The sequence below is a fragment of the Sinohyriopsis cumingii genome, chromosome 14 (genome assembly GCF_028554795.1).
Source record: "Sinohyriopsis cumingii isolate HCF-2022 chromosome 14, ASM2855479v2, whole genome shotgun sequence".
In the NCBI taxonomy this organism is placed as follows: Eukaryota; Metazoa; Mollusca; class Bivalvia; order Unionida; family Unionidae; genus Sinohyriopsis; species Sinohyriopsis cumingii.
The window spans coordinates 43,131,794-43,153,921 of NC_142974.1; the positions used below are offsets into that span (position 1 = coordinate 43,131,794).

General features: G+C 35.9%; 2 protein-coding genes across 2 annotated transcripts in view; both read right to left on the reverse strand.

The window, feature by feature from the left end:
- LOC149783645 (uncharacterized) overlaps positions 1 to 22,128 on the reverse strand; it is a 23,953-nt gene continuing 1,825 nt past the window's right edge. The window contains exons 3-6 of the mRNA XM_089932882.1: positions 19,452 to 19,487; positions 16,068 to 16,259; positions 15,718 to 15,832; positions 1 to 5,337 (exon numbers count right to left, since the gene is read on the reverse strand). Coding sequence (XP_089789008.1) covers positions 623 to 5,337; positions 15,718 to 15,832; positions 16,068 to 16,259; positions 19,452 to 19,487 — 5,058 coding nt within the window. The 3' untranslated portion in view covers positions 1 to 622. The remainder of the gene's footprint in view (positions 5,338 to 15,717; positions 15,833 to 16,067; positions 16,260 to 19,451; positions 19,488 to 22,128) is intronic.
- The window catches only part of LOC149783646 (uncharacterized protein CXorf38-like), a 12,304-nt gene continuing 9,626 nt past the window's right edge, over positions 19,451 to 22,128 (reverse strand). Inside the window, exon 4 of the mRNA XM_089931890.1 lies at positions 19,451 to 19,487. The gene's annotated coding sequence lies outside the window, so the exon portion shown is untranslated. The remainder of the gene's footprint in view (positions 19,488 to 22,128) is intronic.

A 22,128-nucleotide genomic window follows, 5' to 3' on the forward strand; every position in this document is an offset into this window, starting at 1 on the left:
ATATTATCAAGGGTGAGTACAACAAGCTGATTCATGATCAAGCTATTAAGACTGAGTAGTCCATCACCCAGATCCATAATCTTCATTGATAATTTCTGTAGTTGTGTACACTGGGACAGACTGTTACACATTATTACTTTACTGGTCTTGCACATTTCTACATTATCAAGGGTGATACAAGTCAGACTGTCCATGTTGTGCAATTCAAGCCATCCAATTCCCATATCCATATTCTTCATTGATACTTCCTGTAGCTGTGTACACTGGGCCAGACTGTTACACATCAATACATTATTGATTTTACACATTTCTACATTATCATGGATGATACAAATCAGTCTGTCCATGCTATAAAGTTCATGCAGTTCATCAGTCTGATCCAATACAGCACATAAGTCAGAACAATAATCCAGATTAAGACAATTGAGATGAATATACTTTGACATCAATGGCTTACACGTCATGGTTTCTTCTTCAAGACTTACCTAGGTCAGACTGGTACACTCTGACAAATCCAATGTAGCATCATCTAACTTACACCTAACCATTTCTAGACAACTGAGCTGAGTACACTTTTGATAGCAATAGTTTACCTTTCATGGTCACATCTCTAAGACTGAGATCACTCTGACAAATCCAATATTGCACCAGTAAAGTTATTACCATCCAGATTCAGATGCTGGAGCTGAGTACACTTTGATAGCAATAGTTTACCTTTCATGGTCACATCTTTAAGACTGAGATTAGTCAAACTGGTACACTCTGACAAATCCAATGTTGCATCATCAATCTTACTACAATCCAGATTCAGATACTTGAGCTGAGTACACTTTGATAGCAATAGTTTACCTTTCACTGTCACATCTTTAAGACTGAGATTAAGCAGACTGGTACACTCTGACAAATCCAATTTGGCATCATCAAAGTTACTACCATGCAGATTCAGATACTTGAGCTGAGTACAATTTAATAGCAATAGTTTACCTTTCATGGTCACATATCTAAGACTGAGATTAGTCAGACTGGTACACTCTGACAAATCCAATGTTGCATCATCAAAGTTAATACCATCCAGATTCAGACACTGGAGCTGAGTACACTTTGATAGCAATAGTTTACCTTTCATGGTCACATCTCTAAGATTGAGATAAGTGAGACTGGTACACTCTGACAAATCCAATGTTGCATCATCAAAGTTACTACCATTCAGATTCAGATGCTGGATCTGAGTACACTTTGATAGCAACAGTTTACCTTTCATGGTCATATGTTCAAAACTGAGCTCAGTCAGACTGGTACACTCTGACAAATCCAATGTTGCATCATCAAAGTTACTACCATCCAGATTCAGACACTGGAGCTGAGTACACTTTGATAGCAATAGTTTACCTTTCATGGTTATATCTCTAAGATTGAGATAAGTCAGACTGGTACACTCTGACAAATCCAATGTCGCATCATCAAAGTTACTATCAATCAGATTCAGATGCTGGAGCTGAGTACACTTTGATAACAATAGTTTACCTTTCATGGTCACATGATAAAAACTGAGACTAGTCAGACTGGTACACTCTGACAATTCCAATGTCGCATCATCAAAGTTACTACCATCAAAATTCTGACACTGGAGCTGAGTACACTTTGATAGCAATAGTTTACCTTTCATGGTCACGTCTCCAAGATTGAGATTAATCAGACTGGTACACTCTGACAATTCCAATGTCGCATCATCAAAGTTACTATAATGAAGATACAGAAGCTGGAGCTGAGTACACTTTGATAGCAATAGTTTACCTTTCATGGTCATATGTTCAAAACGGAGCTCAGTCAGACTGGTACACTCTGACAAATCCAATGTTGCATCATCAAAGTTACTACCATCCTGATTCAGATGCTGGAGCTGAGTACACTTTGATAGCAATAGTTTACCTTTCATGGTCATATTTTTAAGACTGAGCTTAGTCAGACTGGTAAACTCTGACAAATCCAATGTTGCATCATCAAAGTTACTACAATCCAGATTCAGACACTTGAGCTGAGTACACTTTGATAGCAATAGCTTACCTTTCATGGTCGCATCTTTAAGACTGAGATTAGTCAGACTGGTACACTCTGACAAATCCAATTTGGCATCATCAAAGTTACTACAATCCAGATCCAGATACTTGAGCTGAGTACAATTTAATAGCAATAGTTTACCTTTCATGGTCGCATCTTTAAGACTGAGATTAGTCAGACTGGTACACTCTGAAAAATCCATTGTTGGATTATCAAAGTCACTATCATTCAGATTCAGATGCTGGAGCTGAGTACACTTTGATAGCAATAGTTTACCTTTTATGGTCAATTGATAAAAACTGAGATAAGTCAGACTGGTACACTCTGACAAATCCACTGTTGCATCATCAAAGTTACAACCATCCAGATTCAGACACTGGAGCTGAGTGCACTTTGATAGCAATAGTTTACCTTTCATGGTCACATCTCTAAGATTGAGATAAGTCAGACTGGTACACTCTGAAAAATCCAATGTTGCATCATCAAAGTTACTACCATTCAGATTCAGATGCTGGAGCTGAGTACACTTTGATAGCAATAGTTTACCTTTCATGGTCATATATTCAAAACTGAGCTCAGTCAGACTGGTACACTCTGACAAATCCAATGTCGCATCATCAAAGTTACTATAATGCAGATACAGATACTTGAGCTGAGTACACTTTGATAGTAATAGTTTACCTTTCATGGTCACATCTCTAAGACTGAGATTAGTTAGACTGGTACACTCTGACAAATCCAATGTTGCATCATCAAAGTTACTACCATCCTGATTCAGATGCTGGCGTTGAGTACACTTTGATAGGAATAGTTTACCTTTCATGGTCATATTTTTAAGACTGAGCTTAGTCAGACTGGTAAACTCTGACAAATCCAATGTTGCATCATCAAAGTTACTACCATCCAGATTCAGACACTGGAGCCGAGTACACTTTGATAGCAATAGTTTACCTTTCATGGTCACATTTTCAAGACTGAGATAAGTCAGACTGGTACACTCTGACAAATCCAATGTTGCATCATCAAAGTTACTACCATTCAGATTCAGAAACTTGAGCTGAGTACACCTTGATAGTAATAGTTTACCTTTCATGGTCACACCTCTAAGACTGAGATTAATCAGACTGGTATACTCTGACAAATCCACTGCTGCATCATCAAAGTTACTACCATCCAGATTCAGAAACTTGAGCTGAGTACACTTTGATAGCAATAGTTTACCTTCCATAGTCAAAAATTTAAGACTGAGCTCAATCAGACTTTTAAACTCTGACAAATCCAATGTAGGATCATCTAACTCACACCTTACCAGATTCAGATACTTGAGCTGAGTACACTTTGATAGCAATAGTTTACCTTTCATGGTCACATTTTCAAGACTGAGCACAGTCAGACTTTTAAACTCTGACAAATCCAATGTAGGATCATCTAACTCACACCTAACCAGATCCAGACACCTCAGCTGAGTACACTTTGATAGCAATAGTTTACCTTTCATGGTCACATGTCTAAAACTTAGCAAATCTAACATAATGTCACCAGGGCAAAAATCATCCTGAATTATATACTTGATGAAATCCTTTCCATTGTGATACAGAGAGTGCAATTTCATACTAATAGTCTCCTCACAGGCTTCCCTGATACAGTTCCTATAAAGTCTACATAGATTCTTCATATAATATCTACTGGTATAATTCAGAGGATCACTTCTAATACAATCCTCAAAGTCCACTGGATTCATTCTGTCCAGATCCATATCTTCATCACATATTTCATATATCTTCTCACATACCTTCTGACAATGAATTGTAGAAATGCCTGCCACAAACATTATGATATTCTCATTTTGAAATACTTCATCAAGTGTATTCAATGAATCTAGAAAAATGTTGCATCTGTTCTCTCTACAACATATGTTTATGGCTGCAAGAAACTCTTGTACTGTTCTGTGAAGAAAAGTCAGACATATTTTCTTCCTGAATATTCCAGGTGAGTCTGAATTTGAAAGAATACCCAAGTCTAGGGCTGTCTGAAACTTTGATAACCCATCTTTTCCAAGTAATTTCACAAGAGCCTTGTCTTCAAAAACCAAGGAAGTTTCCTCTGCATTTGTGGTCAAAAACTGACTCGCAACTTCACACAGAGCAGCCAGAAACTCCTCACCAAATTGCTGAACAAGTGACTGATTTCTTAGCTTATGAGTTAAAATGAAAGTTGTGCTTTCTAGTGGCCATGTTTTCAGCAAAACATTTTTCTTATCTTCTTTTTCCTTACTTTCTTGCTTCCTCCTCATAACCTCCATGTACCTATTGACCATTACATTAAAAATTTCCAAGTATAGTTCATGAATTGTTTGTGGGAAGGATTTCTTCTCATACCAAACATGAACAATAAACAGCAAGAGAAGTGGTACATGAATGAGACTAGCAATCAGATCATCTGACCTAATATTGATTTTAAACTGTTTTATGGCAGACTCATCCCTGTAGTACTTATCAAAGATCCTCTTGGCAAACAACATACTGTTTTCATAGCTGAACCCCTGGAGATCCAGCAACAAGTCAATATCAGCAGATCTGATTAGATTTAACTGACCAATCTTCCAAGGTCGAGTTGTGGCAAGAACTGTAAGGTGCGGATACAGGCTCCTTTGCATTATTTTGTGAATGAAAGATGATGAATATCCCATTTCATCGAGGCCATCCATAATAAGCAAAACCTTATTGTTCTCTGCTTGCCCAATTAATGCTTCAATATGAGATCTATGTGACATATCTTGTGATTCATGAAATGGGAACTGTGTGTATACCACATCCATCAATGTTTTCTCATCTGAGATGTCTCTAAGACAGATATACAATAAAACATCAAACCTGAGCATCTCATCTTCATCTTTCAAACCATTTGTTTCAGATTTGTCAGAGACTGTAGCACCAATGAGAAGATTTAATTTTTTCTTTTGGACAGAACACCAAGTATGCACAAGTTTCCGACAAAAAGTAGATTTTCCTTGACCAGCAGGAGCTTTAAGAATAATGCGTGTTACATTCTTGTCATCTTTATAAAAAAATTGTCTAAAACTTGTGACCTTCTCCTTATTATCCTTTTTCTCATTCTTTCTATGTTGAACAGACTCTTCTATTTCTTCTTCTATGACTATATCTGTGTAGAAATCTTCAAGGTTTTTCAAGTTGACAGCACTTTCAAATACTGGGCTCATTGAAATCACCTGGACATGTTCATAGGCCTTAATTAGCAACAGTTGTATCTCTTGAACATCTAAAAAGAAAATTAAATTTGTGATCAATAGATTTAACAACACAAGTAACAACAGCAAAACTGAAGCATTAATATTATCATCATCAAGATGAATAACATCAGCAACAGCAACAACAATAATAATAAAAAGAATAATAATAATAATAATAATAATAACTGTGTTAATCAAAATCATCAAAGGAGCAAAGGAGTACAGAACTTATATGATAACCCCAGGGCACCTGCCTTGTCAGTGTTATGAAAAAGTGGAAGACAGGTTAATAATATAGCATGGTTCTATTACTGGATAATAATAATAATAATAACTGCAGCAAATGCATCAGTCCAAGCCATGATGAAGCCCCCTCCCCAATATGAATTTCAGGGATTTTCAATTAAATGAAATCATTTTTAATAATGTATCGCTTGTTTGAAAAGAGTGATTAATTTGGTAAAATTGAAGAGACTTTAAAAAGCAGATCCATTAATTAGGGTACTGCTCGAATACATTCACAATATTCATGATTTTACATTAATAGTTTCTTTTTCAGTTCTTCTTAATTTAAATTGATTCCTGAAATATATTTAGCAGAATAGACAATGACTCATTCATGATTTCTTGAATGAAATTATATCATGAATTAAACTGCAAATCAGATCTCAAAAGTAAACTATATATATATATATATATATATATATATATATATATATATATATATATATATATATATACACACAGTGTTCCTGCCTGCAACAAGTGTGACAACAGTTGCTAATATTAGAAACATGTCAGAGGAATGTTTTATGGAAGTGATACAAATCTTCAACACTTATGATAAAGTAAATGGTCCGAAGAAATGTTTTCCTGTTCAAGTAAGTCCAATTACTTATATATTAATTGTTAAATTTATTAAAGTACCAATATATGAATGTTTCAATATATCTCAATTCATTTAAAAATTGTTATTAATATGTTTATATACAGTAGCCATTGACAGTAATGTATAAATATAAATCAGTATTGAATGTAACATCAGAAATATAAAAACTGAAGCAGAAGTCTAGATTGGAGGAAGTATTTACCAAACTAACTAATTGCAGCTCTTGGGAAGAGGCAAAAATGATATACCCAGAGCATGCTGAAAAAGTGGACGATTTTTTAGGCAACTCAAATTTTATTAACTTGCATGATTGTGTTTTTAAAAAAAAATGGAGGTGACATCAAGTGACAAAAAGTTTATTTTGTAATCTTACCTACCCTTCTAAAAATGTATTGAGAAATAGTTAAAAATGAAGCCAAAAATTTTGTACAGCCTGATACCGGAAGGATTAATATTTCAATATTAATCCAGGCCACTCTGGGTCTATTAACTCTATATGTCATTGGGAAAGTTACTTAGATATAATTTCCTTGAAATTATATAGCCAATAATCTGTTTAAAGTAAACCTAAGAAGAATCCAAACAATCAACCGTCCCTGTACATCAAGAGCCAACAATTGTTCACCTGTGTTAGGTGTTACATTTTACACATGAAATAGATAAAATAGTTTTTATTTATGACAATGGTACTGAAAGTATTTATTTCACTTTTAAGAAATTTATATAAATCAACATGTATTGTGTAAATTTCAAGATAACATTGGAAAATATGATAACATTTAACATATTGGCATTTTATCACATAGTCAGTATAATTTTCCTATAGTATCTGCAGTTTCATATTTTTTATATTACAGTGCAACACAATCCTAGCTATACAGTGCCACATTAACACAACCCTAGCTATACAGTGCCACAATTTAATACAACCCTAGCTATACAGTGCCATATTAACACAACCCTAGCTATACAGTACCACATAACACAATTCTAGCTATACAGTACCACATTAGCATAATCCTAGCCATACAGTGCCACATTAATTCAATTCTAGCTATAAAATGCCACATTAGCACAATCCAGCTAAATAGTGCTGCATTAAGATAGTCCTAGCTATGTGGAACCACACTGGCTCAATCCTAGCTATACAGTGCTTCATTAACACAATGTAACTGTACAGTGCCACATTAGCACAGCCTTAGCTATATAGTGCCACATCTGCATAATCTGAGCTATACATTGCCACAGTAACACAATCCTGGATACCTGGTATACAGTGCCACAGTTGTTGTTGTTTTGGGGTTTAATGCCATTTCTCGGTGCAAGATAGGCTATATATGGTGGCCAGTATAAATGGTTGAGGAAGAACCCAGGAAAACCCCAGTTAAACACCACCAACCCTGGGAAGCTATTTGCAGCTTTCTCACATAAGCACACTAGCTAAGCCTGAGATTTGAACCCATGCAGATAGAAGTTGAAATGGCAGTGGTCACTTAAAATGGCAAGTAATTTTGACCACTTGGCCACCCAAAACCCCTCAATGCCACAGTAAAACAATCCTAGCTATGCAGTGCCATGTAAATTTAGGTATTTCCTAAAGAGAAACATAAAACAAATTAAAAATGCCAAATTAAAAATACAGAACTGTTCAATAATAACTCCAAAGCCTTCCTAGCTGAACGATCACACAACATGTAAAAGGCAGTCTGTGGATCAGCATCATTTTGAACAAATTGGAAGGTGCTTTAGACCAGGATGTTGTCTGTCAAATTTGACCAAATTTTATGAAGCAAATTTGGAGAAGTCTTTCAGAGACTTTTCTATTGTTAGTAATGGTGACCATGCTTAAAAGAAGATTAAATTCATTTTAATGAATGTTGGAGGGAATGACAAATTGACATCATTTTAATGAATGTTGGAGCGAATGACAGATTGGCATAATTGTAATGTTGGAAGGAATGGCAAATTGGTATCATTTTAACGAATGTTTGATGGAATGGCAGAGTTGCATCATTGTAATGAATGTTGGAGGGAAGGACAGATTAGCATAATTTTAATGAATGTTGGAGGGAAAGACAGATTGACATCATTTTAATGAATATTGGAGGGAATGTCAGATTGCCATCATTTGAATGAATGTTGGAGGGACAGATTGACATCATTTTAATGATTGTTGGAGGGAGGGACAGATTGACATCATTTTAATGAAAGTTGGAGGGAATGTCAGATTGACATCATTTTAATGAATGTTTGAGGGAGGGACAGATTGACATCATTTTAATGAATGTTGGAGGGAATGGCAGAGTAGCATCATTTTAATGAATGTTGGAGGGAATGGCAGAGTGACATCATTTTAATGAATGTTGGAGGGAATATCAGATTGACATCATTTTAATGAATGTTGGAGGGAATGTGAGATTGACATCATTTTAATGAATGTTGGAGGGAATGGCAGAGTAGCATCATTTTAATGAATATTGGAGGGAAGAACAGATTGACATCATTTTAATGAATGTTGGAGGGAAGGACAGATTCACGTCATTTTAATGACTTTTGGAGGGAATGTCAGATTGACATCATTTTAATGAATGTTGGAGGGAATGTGAGATTGACATCATTTTAATGAATGCTGGAGGGAAGGACAGATTGCCATCATTTTAATGAATGTTGGAGGGAAGGACAGATTGACATCATTTTAATGAATGTTGGAGGGAAGGACAGATTGACGTCATTTTAATGACTGTTGGAGGGAAGGACAGATTGACATCATTTTAATGAAAGTTGGAGCTAATAGTGCTTTCTGCCAAATCTGGTCAAATTCTATTGAGGGATTTTGAGGGGGCAGTTTTAGATGTTTGTGTTTCTAGTAATAATGACCACAACTGATGGCAAATTGGCATAATTTGTACAAAACTGAAAACCATCTAAGTCATGATGCCTTCTGCAACATTTGGTCAAATTCTGTTGAGCAGTTTTTGAAAAGAGTTATCTGAAAGTTATATCTTTTAGGAATGTTGGCCATATTTGAAAGTGAATTGGCATAATTTGAAAAATATGACAGTGCAGAATGCTTTCTGTCAAATTTGAATATCTACTGTTGAGTAGTTTTAGCTTACCTGGGCATAAGACCAAGTGAGCTTATAGTATGGCCCTTTATCCATCGTCTCTTGTGGCATGCATGTTTCCATCCTGCTTGTTGCAGTTCTAGTTCATATTTCTAAACTGATTTCAATCAAACTTAGAACATGAGTGTATATAGACAAGTTCGATAATGAGTGAAATCCATGCCTGATGACAAGATTTGTTATCTCTGATTGGTTAATTGCACTGCTGTTCTGGAGGCCATATTTTACTCAAACTTGGAATATATGCTTGTATCATTAAGGTCTCAAATGAGTTAGATAATGAGAGATATCCATGCATACTAATGAGTTAATCATGCCTCCGACTGGCTTAACTTCTTAGCAGAATATGGGACACATCTGTGATCCAATCTTGATCAATCTTGCAATGTGTGCTTATATCATCAAGCTCTTGAATGAATTTGATAGTGAGTTAGATCCATGCTTATTAATTATGTGATCTTGCAGCTGATTGGCTATCCTTGTTATCATTCTGTAAACCTCATTGCTACTGTTTTTGATGACATAATCAGATAATCAATAATCATGGTACAAACAACTTGTCTGGTTGGAACTTGTCAATAAAGTCTGGGTACATACATTTATTTGCAACTTGTCAATAAAGTCTGTGTACATACGTTTGGTTGGAACTTGTCAATAAAGTCTGGATACATACATTTCGTTGGAACTTGCCAATAAAGTCATGGTACAAACATTAGATTTCAACTTGTCAATAAATTCAGGGTACAAACATTTGGTTGTATATTGATCATAAAGTCAGGATACAAACATTTGGTTGCAACTTGTCAATAAAGTCAGGTTACAAACATTTGATTCCAGCTAGCATTGTTCATCCCTTCCATTTTCCCATTGCAGTGGAGTGTATACCTGATGATGCTTATTGCAATCTTGATGAAATCAAATTTTCAGCAGTCATCAAAGGACTCCACCTTCTTTTTTAGTCGAACTGCTTTCACTTTTTTTTCTAAGTTGAGAATTTCTGACATTTTGCAAGAACTTGTTCCTTCATTGGCAATCCATAGTTATTATGCAATATGCCCAGTCTTTACGAAGGAAGTGAGCTTGTCATGAGATGGACTGGTTTAAGTCTGGTACATTACCTCGAGTACATTTTGTAATTTATTAAGGAGATGTCACAATGGCTGGCATACCAGTTTTACTTTCTGGCAACTGTTGTCATGCTGTTTTGAGCTGAATTGTAGCAACAATAATTGGGTTACTTACTCTTAGAATGAATTAAAGTTATAGTATGTTTGAACAAATGTCAAAGAATTAAACAGAGAAACCAACAAATATTCAAGATTTATTTTAATAAAGTCCATTATCAGGTCATTCATGAAGGGTAATTTTGACAAATTTTGCACTATATGCGAGCCACTGGCTATATTAGAAGTGTACTTCTGAACACAAAAAGTGTTACCATGACATTCTGTTCATATAAAGTGGGTGATGCTGGTCAGAAGTGGGTGGGAGGCTTTCAAGAAAGGGACATTATCCTCAAGATCTACTGTGCATTGGCTGACCTTGCTACCTCTATGATTTGGAAAACTCTGTTATAATTTTAAAACAATAATTTTACAATACAGGATTCATGAATTTTAATAGAATAAGTTATATGAATTAACAAAACATTACACCTTAAATTAAACAAGCAATAAGTTAAAATAATTTTTTTCCTGAACCATTTCCAAAGTTAATTAGCTTCTTTAGACATGGATCCACTTTTTGTCCAAATGACTATCTGGGAAATAGTCTGACCATAGAAAGCTTCCAAATTTTTCTAAATGTTGTGACCAGACCACATTTCATTTTGATCATATATAATTTACAGGAAATTAAATCAAATACAAATTATTTTGAGTCATTATATAGTCTATACTGTACTATTGTAAACTACTGTTGATGGAGTAATATTTAAACAGCTTCAAGTCAAATGAATAAAATTAGACCATGCAACTGTGGCTAACTTCTCTGATAGGCCTAAAAGACAATGCAGCAGCAAAACCTTTTTTCCCATTCCATAGTTTCATTACAGGTATGAATTAGCTTTCATAAGCTCACAGTTGTCAGTATCCCATGTGAGCAATAGTAGGCCCAAATGAGTCTCTTGATTAGAAAAAAATGTTACATGTGCTGAAAGTTTTGTGTGTGTTTTTGAGAAAAAATTGAAAACAGCATGTGTTAAAAAATTATGAGCAACTGATGAAACATCATTTTATAGACTTACTTGGCCTTCAGTCCAGATGAGATAAAATATATGATATTGTGTGTGAAGGATTTTACTGGTCTATGTGATCACTGTTATTTAAGAATTGAACAGAACAATTACATACCACAGGCTGAATGTCTTCCAATGACAGTGAACTGTTGGTGCCAAACTGACCAATCTGATATTGCCAGTATATCTAGGTTTCCAGAGTAGCATACAGTATATGGGGCACTCACCAATTATTATGTACTTTTGAGAGATTGACATATGTAAGGTGAAAATGTTTGCATTTAAAACATGCACAATGGCGAGAATGTTGGCATACATCTATGCTTCATTAATGTAATGTGGATGATATTTCCTTGGATATTGTACTTTTGGAAACTGTACATGATCTAAGCACACTGCTGACTAAAATGACTGCTCCCTTGTGCTAAAAAATCATCCTGAATTAGTCTAAAGTACATTATCCATAACAGATATTAAAATAGGGAAAATAAATTTTTCCACTCTAGATAATATGAGCTTCTGAAAGTGCAATGAATGAATTACCAAATATATAAAATGTAAAAAAGTTATCAGCTCTTTTTATACAATTTACCTCTGAAGTTCAGGAAGTGAAAATGACCAAGTGGAGCTAGCACTTTTTTTGTGAAAGGTGCACATCTGGAGTAAGGACAAGCTGTATACTCTATGAACCCATCAATCATACACCATAATAAAGAGAATTAAAGATTCTTTGAATTATATCTAAGATATACAAAGTCTTTTTTAAATAACCAGTATAACCAGTGAGGAAAGCCAGGGAAATAATTTTTCTTTAAAATTCTAACCCTATGTAAAATACGAAACTGTAAAGTGCCACCTATGTTGTTGGTACAGTCTTAAGTACATTCTGAAAGGTAGAGCAATTGATCCTTGACCATAAAATACTGAGATGAAAATCCATAATATGAAAAAGACCAAGAGATAGAAACAATTCAAATTTGCAATTGTCTGCAATGACATGTAATTCTTCATCATTGAAGGTATATACATCAGGCCCATAGTCTTACAATGTAAGACATTGACCATGATATATATAATATTGGGTGGTGGGGTGGAGGATCATACATCTTACTGCCATAACATTAAGTGCTGTGTAGCTCTGCTCCATATTAAGACTGTTTTACAGCTTTTAGTGTAATTACACACTACGACTTTTTCCATAATGAAGTACATCCAGGCACAAGCAAGTGGATGCATTTTTCAAATTCTATTGACTGCTATTCAAGTTGGTAGTAGCTGAAGAATGCTGAGGTTGACTGAAGGAGGGATGCATTTTCTTTAATGAAACAAAATGTCTAATCCCATTCACCTGAATGGATTAAATCATGCCATCTATACTTTGGCTATTACTTAAGCAGAATAAACACTGCCAGTAGGATGTAATTTTGAGGAGGTTGAGAGAGTGCATTCTTATTATGACTGGGTAAGTATTATTGAAGAAATATATTTTACTCTAAATCTTGGCCTATTCTTCAAATCATCATAATAACTTACCGTAGTAGAATAGGTAAGTAGCGGAGGGAGTCAATCCTCTTACCCATGAGAAGGCCCAACTCCAGTCCCCTAAGGTATGTGAGACAGCTTCAAATCTTGAGAGATATATACAAGCTGAAGTAGTGATGCCATATGCCATAAATTCCCAAGGCTGTGTCTCTGAGAAGACTCTAAATCATATGGAAATGCAGCCTGTTGAAATGCTGCTAAATTTCTCTCCTGGTCAAACTCACCCCTTGTGATAAACAATCAGATCTCAGAGGTAAGCTACCACAAGTTGACCATTATTTCATTTGATCTCGAGTCAGTTGTCTGATTAGAGAATAAATAAACCTTTTATGCAAGATGATGTAACTTGATTGGAGGTTTCCCTCATTCAAAATTGTACATAAATGAGATCACCCTCCTTCACCACCTTGTAATGGTAATGTGTACATTCATTCATAAGTTTCAAGGTTGAGTCATACTCTTATCCAGGTAAACATCACTTGATCTGACTTCAGGAAAGACCAAGCTGACCTAATTCCTGATTGGTTAGTGTAAGGCACCTTACTTTGTTTATGGGTTTGGACTTCTACAATGAATATGCATCTTTCATTTGTATAGTGCATTAGTTATCCATATAAGAGATCTTCACTTAAGAATTTAAGTATTCCCAGCAATAATCATCAGTCTCGGATGAATTTTATTTAATTGTGTTTAACTGAGAGGACTTGTTTATTTAATGCAATCATTCATTGGAATTAAAAAGTGTTTGGTTTACATAGAAATGTAAAGTGGGGTGATTAAGCTTTCACACTATAGCTGATACGTGACAGCTTGTTGATAAAAATAAGAAGGGTTGACATGTAAGTCTACAATTTACAAGCTACACCACTGACATAATAGGCAGGGAAGCTTTATGTTGGATGCCAACACCTGGCCAAGATATTCATGGCAGAACTGTTAAATATAAAACATACTTATTCAACAACTGAGAAAATATGTAGTGGACACAAGAAATGATGTAAAATGCAAACAACATTCACTCATACCTGCTGTGATGGCATCCATATGAATCATGATTCCAGAAGGCATGACATATAAGGGAACATCTGCTGTAAGCCGAGTGAAGATGTCCAATTAGCTGAGATGTGACCAGATATAATATGAGACTAAGACTGTTTGATCCAATGTCCAATGTTTTGGCTACCATTGGGACAAAGAATCATTTACAGTGGTCTCAGTAACAGGCGACCCAGAACTATGAGATCCAATGCAACAATGAAGAGGTCTAGTAGGTGAAATAATTCTTGGGATGAGATGTTAGATCATCAACAGAGCATGGTCCTGAGGGAGACATACCCTGGGCCTTGACAGTGGTTCCAACATAGCTTTATTCAGCCATGTCAGAACCCATATGAAATTCAGTTTGGGACACAAACACTTGCTAGTGAGATTGTTGAGCAGGCAAGGAAAGACTAAAGGTGCAATAAGTTGTTTATCCATGATATTTTCCCACTTGAAGGGTCAGGATAAAATGACACTCAGATTCCCTTGCCTTTAGCAGAAGCTTTGGAATCACATATGTTGAGATACAAGAATTTAAGTCCATATCATTCCAGTCAATGGAATAAGCATCAACAGGCCAGGTTTTCAGATATGGGAGTGGAGTGTCATAAGTTGGAAGCTTTGCATTCCACTTTGTCCAAAATAGATCTATGAGTGGCCAGACCGAGAGGACACAAATTTCACTGAACACCAAGGGGTAAATCGGACATTTTGTTTGCATTGGCTGATTCTGATAGGATTTGTCAACCAATGCAGTGAGGAAGGCCAGGATGTGATAGACTTGAATGTGAATTTTTTACTGATGACACCACTTAAGAAAATCCCAAACCATATCTGGGGATTTGAACCCCTTCCCCCAACCATTGCCATATGAGACAATTTAGCACAGTTGAATTGTAGGATATGACGGCCCTGGACCCTGTTCATGTGCATTTTAAACTCTCTGCCCCAAAATGGATGATATGATGGGATGGGATTATACCAGATTTTTACTTTTTGACAAGGAATCCAAGGCAGGCTAGAAGTTAAACAACTAAATTCATGTCTGAACTTAAAATATAACTCAACTGGTGCTTTTTATAGTATGTCAACCAGGTAACTTGACATCACAGATGCAGATATGGTCCTGAAATGAGACACTACCCTGTTCATAATTTCTGATGATGATCCAGGGACTGATTGTTGAAACCGAAAGGGAGTGCCCTGAATTAAAATACCATTTCCCTGAAAGTTTACCTCAGGAATTGCCTCAAGAACTTGTGCTTTGGACAATGGAGGTAAAGATCTTCCAGATCTGGAATGATTGAAAAGTCTTCCTTCTGAAAGCATTTAGAACCTGTTTTGATGCTTCCATTCTGAAATATCGTACCTATATAAAATAGACAAGAAAGCTAAAATATATGACAACTAAGTGCTATATTGGCCTTTGGCACTAGAAATAATCCTGAATAAAGACCTGGTGACTTTGTGTTTCCAGCAATCTCGGTCACCCATTTTTGTCAGAACATTCTCTGCTTTCTTTTGAAGAATGTTGGTCCTGAATAAATATTTTGGAAGAAGAGAGTGAGAAAAGTACTGAATGTATTATGGAGCTCCTCCAAGACAAATTGCAGAATCAATGGATCATCTGGGCAAAAGTCTTTCCCATTCCACTGCAAAGCGTCTGAATCTCCACCCTCCTCTACTGGAATCTGTGATAATGGAGATCTGTGGAGGATGTAATTTCTTTTGGGAATGGAGGCTGACATCGACAAAAACTGATATGATCCTCACTTTGCGTCTTTTGTCATCATTTACCCTTGAGCACTTCATTTTCAAATGTGTATAGGGCCTTTGTCTTCTGTGCCCTATAGTTGTCCTGCTTCTCTCCTCCCTGCTCTGAAAAGATTACTGAGGTCTGTGAAACTGGGCCTGTGTGAGATTTACCTGCTTTTGAACTTCCACCACATACCCATGAAATAGTAGCTTCTGTGACAATGGATGTAATCTGAGTGTGGCCTTATGATGCTCTTTGAGGAAGACAGAAGTGGAGACACAGGCATCTCTTTCAACTAACTGACGATTCCCAACCACTCTTATAGCAAGTGTCCATTGTGGCCGTGCACAACACATATTCCACTGAAAACACTGATTTATAAACTTGCTCAGAGGACATAATGACAAATGAAGCTTGGCTGCTTGCTGGATGACTGACATCGATACCAGGTCAAGCAAAGAGCATATATTGCAAGGACATTCAAGAATAATTGTTGCATGGCACTGAAATGTGCAAGCTTCATCCATACTGAAGATGGTTCTGATATTTACAGGCCTAATACGTCTCTGTCAATGGATGGGACTACTGCACAAAATATAGTACACTTTATTAAATTTGGATGGAGAGTTCTGTCAACATTTAAGTCTTGTATCTGCCACTCTGAAGAGTGTACAAAGTCCGCCAACTCATCAGACTTCATCAATTGCTTAAATGTAGGCTGGTTTTTCTTCACCAAGATGAAACAGGAGGAGGTGGGCAAATTTCAGGCAGTAGCAAAACAAATGATATCATTAGTTGTCATTCTGAGGTCAAGTAAAGACACTGCAACTTGCAAGCAAGAGAAGAATGGGGTGATGAAAATGCGTCCTGTGATATTTGTTATGGTTTTGTTGAAGGTTACCAATGCCAGCTGTGAACCATACTGGTAATCTGTCCAATTTGTGATATATGATAAATTGAAGATGATCTCTGACTATTGCCTCTGGTCCAGGCAATTGTTTGGGGCATCTGGGTCTGACACATCACCAATCTTGTCCCAATACCAAAGGAGCTCTAATGAGCATTGGTTGATATTCACACATCAGTGACCATTGCCCAGTGCCCAATAAATGCTGACTTTTGACTGGTGCTCATTCACTTGTCACTGAACATTAACCAGCCAATAACTACGTCACATGACTCAGATTTGTATGAAAACCTCTCAGATTTTACAGATCTAGAAGAGTGGGTTGACCTGTCTCCGTTTCAAGGCTATGGAATCTGAGAGTGTGCTGCTCTTCACAGATGGGCAACTCGCCCCCTTTCATCAATGTATTGTGGACTTTGAGAGGAATTTTGCTCTTCCGTCATATGGGTGTTACTCATCCTCTAACCTAAATTATTTCTCCCTTGGTCCTAACCACAACAGGCACTGACTTATGGGTCCATGGGTCTTGTATGTCTGCAAAGAGACAAACCTCATATTCTCCTGAGATTGGGGAGTGCCCTTCACCATTGAAGAGCTAATCTATTTATGAGACCTAAGGGACTCAGATAAGGATCCAGTATGTTCTGGAGATGTTTTTTCCTCTTCCCCATATATATGTGTCTACTTTTTGTAAGGTCTCTGATCTCTTCTGACAATAAATAGCAGAAAGGACTTGCATATGTCCATTGGCAATTAGTACTTGCAAGGCAGTTGGAATGTGTATCACAATGGAATTTTTTAAGTCCACATTTTCCCCATCCCTGCCTTTACATAGATGCAAACTAGAAAATCGGAAACAATTAACAATAATATCAAAAACTGATGATAATATAAATGGATGGCAGGCCACCTGAAGTCAGATGCAATGAATCATTCAAAGTCAAAGAAACACATAATATTTATAAATAAATAAGGTATGATCACTAGAACATAATAAAGATGATTATGCTGGTATATGATCTGCTAAAACGACACTAAAATGAACATACAGCACTGAATCATCATTAATCAAATTAAATACAAACTAACAGTTGTCAGCAATTACAAATCAAAGAAAAACAACCTGAACTGAATTAGGATAAAAGAGGCACAAGCATATAATATGGACCTGATCACTGTTAGGGAAATTATTACAAAGAGCACTGCTAACAACTGGAACACAGCTTTCCAAAAAGCTTACAATAAAACAACAAATACAATCATATGCAATGGAAGTGAGGGAATAACACTTAAATAATATGGAAAGCAGTATTTCAACACAAGCAAAAGCAAAATTTCTGTATAGCATGAAATTTACAACCAATTCATAATGTCATCCTTGAAAATGGGGATGTCTACAGTGACTGGATCTATGACATGGGGAGCAGACTGGTGGGCTTTTTCTTCCAGTTCTAAGCTTTCTACAACTTTCTATCTAATGGGAGAATGTAATTTTTATAAATGGATCTGAGTAATTTACATTATGAAAAGGTTAGCAGTGATAGTGATGGGTAAAATATTACTGATATTAAAATAGCCTTTGCTGTTGGTGATGTGCAATTAGACCTGGAACTGTATGTGATGCCTTGGGTTGGATGGTTTGGCCATGTTTCATTCATATCAGAAAGTACTCGGCTTTACTCTCTGCCATAAGAAAATTGCTTATTGAGGCATTTGTCAAGTGCTGTTTGAAGTTACAATGCAGTTTATGCTAGTGCACAATAAAAATGAACATAGAAATTACATGCAATACCTTCTGGTCTGTAAATAGTCAGTGACTGAAAAGTGTCCCATAAGCTTAAAATAAAGTGGACACCAAAAAAATGTCTATACAAATGATATCCATGTTTATCTTTTGTTAGTACAGTAATCAGTCAGTGACCATAAATAGGTCAAGTACACATTACTGAATGTACTAGTGACCAGGACAGGTACAAGAAGAGGGCATCAACATGCATCTCTTATGATAAAGTTTTAGTCTAAAAGAGCTACAAAACTTCATCTTGGAAAGAAAAGAGCAAGCAATAGTGAAAAAATGTAGATTAGACTGAGTATGCCTTCCTTAAATGAGAAATTCCAACTGCATTAATTTGGAAATGCCACATGACACAGTAATTAGTAAGTGAGGTATAGAGTGGATATGGAATGAATCCCTATATACATGGGAGATCACTCTTGTCTGACTATCACCTATGTGGACAGAAAATCTTTTGTTTTTTTAAAAGACAAAATATAGCTTGGGAGCACTGGATTTGCAAGGATTTGCTTGAACTCATAAGGTGTTATCATCAAGAAATGCATCTGAAGAAGAATTTAACCATGCATTCAACCAAATTCAGTATTCCTGTGCTACCATTCGTCATAAAACAATGTGAGATGGTGGTCAGCAGAGCCTGAAAAGTGCAACCACTTGAAGGTATTATTGGAAATCATCCTACATGATGGCACAAAGGATTTTTCTATAAATGGAATCTTTATAAATTTCCTTTTATTACTCAGTAAAAACCTATGCCTAGGTTCACAGATAGTTAAATATTGTTTAAAACTTTAAGTTTGAAGGTGAACATTAATTAATATAATACTATTATAGAATTTACAATGTCATTACCTTTCTCTGTTGGCCGCCTTGAACCTTTTCTTCTCCCTACAATAACAAAGAAAAGATGGTCCTATGAATTTGTTTTTTTTCAATATGACTTTAGTTAACCAAATAAGGCAAACTGTAATCAAGTAAAATCCAGTTTATGTGAGTTGCTTAAATATTGACAGTCACATTCAGAAATCTCAAAAGTTGTGTAAAATTTTGACATTAAAGTATTATGCTGTGCAATATTATTTCTAAAAATGATACCTGACATCTAAATGGATTCTCCATAACAATGACATCTGACAGCAAAGTGGATACTCGTTAACAATGATATCACACAGCAAACTGGATTCTTCACAACAATGACATTTAACAGCAAAGTGGATACTTGTTAACAATGATATCAGACAGCAAAGTGAATACTCATTAACAATGATATCACACAGCAAAGTGGATGCTTGTTAACAATGATATCATGCAGCAAAGTGGATACTTGTTAACAATGATATCATGCAGCAAAGTGGATACTTGTTAACAATGATATCACACAGCAAAGTGAATACACCATAATAACTCTGTCATTTTATTTTACTATGACTATTCATCTACCACAAAGAATGAAATTATTTTGAAAAGAAGAATAGAATAATTAGTGGTGTCATTATACAAAGTGATTTGATTATGGTTCACTTACAAAGACATTTATTAAGTCAACAGGAAACTTTATTCCTTCAAGCACTTTTCATGTCATGATTATGTATACTGTTCAGGTATATATACAACATACAATACTTTTATATAAAAACACATTTGCAAAACTGATGAAAAACATTAAACATCCCTCACAGTCCAGGGAATAAAATTTTAAAAAATTAGACAGAAATGCAATCCATACAGGCCTTAGACAGTATCTTGAGCATAAAACAACTGGACAACAACAACAATGGACAACTGGCCATCTCATAAGCTCTTCTGGTCTATGACCAATAGAGCTAAAAAGTATGAATCCCAATTTATACATTAATGATTTGAAAATTGTTAACATTTCTAATATAACTCTTGAATAAGGGGATGTATCTTTCCAATGATTCCCATCACATCAATGACATCACTGTGTTTAACTACAAATTGGTGGCATTGTTCATTGAAAGGTGACATATTGGAGATGGAACAAACACACACTCAGACACACACACACACACACACATTTATGCCATGCTGTAATGCACACTGACAGCATAATTTAGCATGAGGCCCAAGTTGGCCTGATGTTGCTCACCTACATTCCACACTGCACTAAAATATCAAATGTAATCAATGTTGGTTGTGGAATGAGTTGGAAGGAACTAATACCCTATCAAATTTGATTGAAGTTGATCAAGGCATTGAAACCTTAGGTTTCTTTATTTATGGTAATCAGATTGTACTGCAGATTGGTATTAAATAATCTTTTCCAAGACAAAATTCTGATAAAAGGAAAAATTAGACAAATATTTGGTCAAAATTTTGGAACATTTTTAAAGATTTTTCTTTTCAATAAATAGAAGCAATTTGAACTCTCTCTCTCTCTCTCTCTCTCTCTTCAATTTATTTACATTTTTAGTAACATCAGGAGATGATACATTAATAGCATTTCTCTATTTTCAGAAACTGCACCCAACCATCCCAATAAAGACTGCTTTTATAAATAGCCATTTCACTAAAGTTATATCAAGTGTGTCATGTGCTATGTATACTGTACAGTTTCTATAGAGACAAAGATGCTAATGTGACATTCTACTATCAATTAGCATTATTTGCATCATGTACATGCCACAAAAAGGTATCAGTACACTGCCAGGTGTTGTTATCGCCGTACATGTAACTCACCAGGTATCAGTAAGCTGCCAGGTGGTGTTATCACAGTACATGTAACTCACCAGGTATCAGTAAGCTGCCAGGTGGTGTTATCGCAATACATGTAACTCACCTGGTATCAGTAAGCTGTCAGGTGGTGTTATCGCAATACATGTAACTCACCAGTATCAGTAAGCTGCCAGGTGGTGTTATCGCAGTACATGTAACTCACCGGGTATCAGTAAGCTGCCAGGTGGTGTTATCGCAGTACATGTAACTCACCATGTATCAGTAAGCTGCCAGGTGGTGTTATCGCAGTACATGTAACTCACTGGGTATCAGTAAGTTGCCAGGTGGTGTTATCGCAGTACATGTAACTCACTGGGTATCAGTAAACTGCCAGGTGGTGTTATCGCAGTACATGTAACTCACCAGGTATCAGTAAGCTACCAGGTGGTGTTATCACAGTACATGTAACTCACCAGATATCAGTAAGCTGCCAGGTGGTGTTATCGCAGTACATGTAACTCAACAGGTATCAGTAAGTTGCCTGGTGGTGTTATAGCAGTACATGTAACTCACCAGGTATCAGTAAGCTGGTGGGTGGTCTAGCAGCAGTAACAGAATTTTGCTTATTTTAATGCAATCTGCACTTGTCAAGTGAGTTCCAGATTCAAAGCTGAAATTTCCAAGGCTGAGTTGAAAAGAGATTAAATGTTTTAATCATATACAGAAAAAAACCAATGTACCAAATAGTTCATGAAATTATTTCTTATGCACTTGTACTTATCGGTTGTTTGCATTTTTCAAAATTACTTGAACAGATCCTTGCCTCTTTTGCACATACAGCCAGAGATTTGAG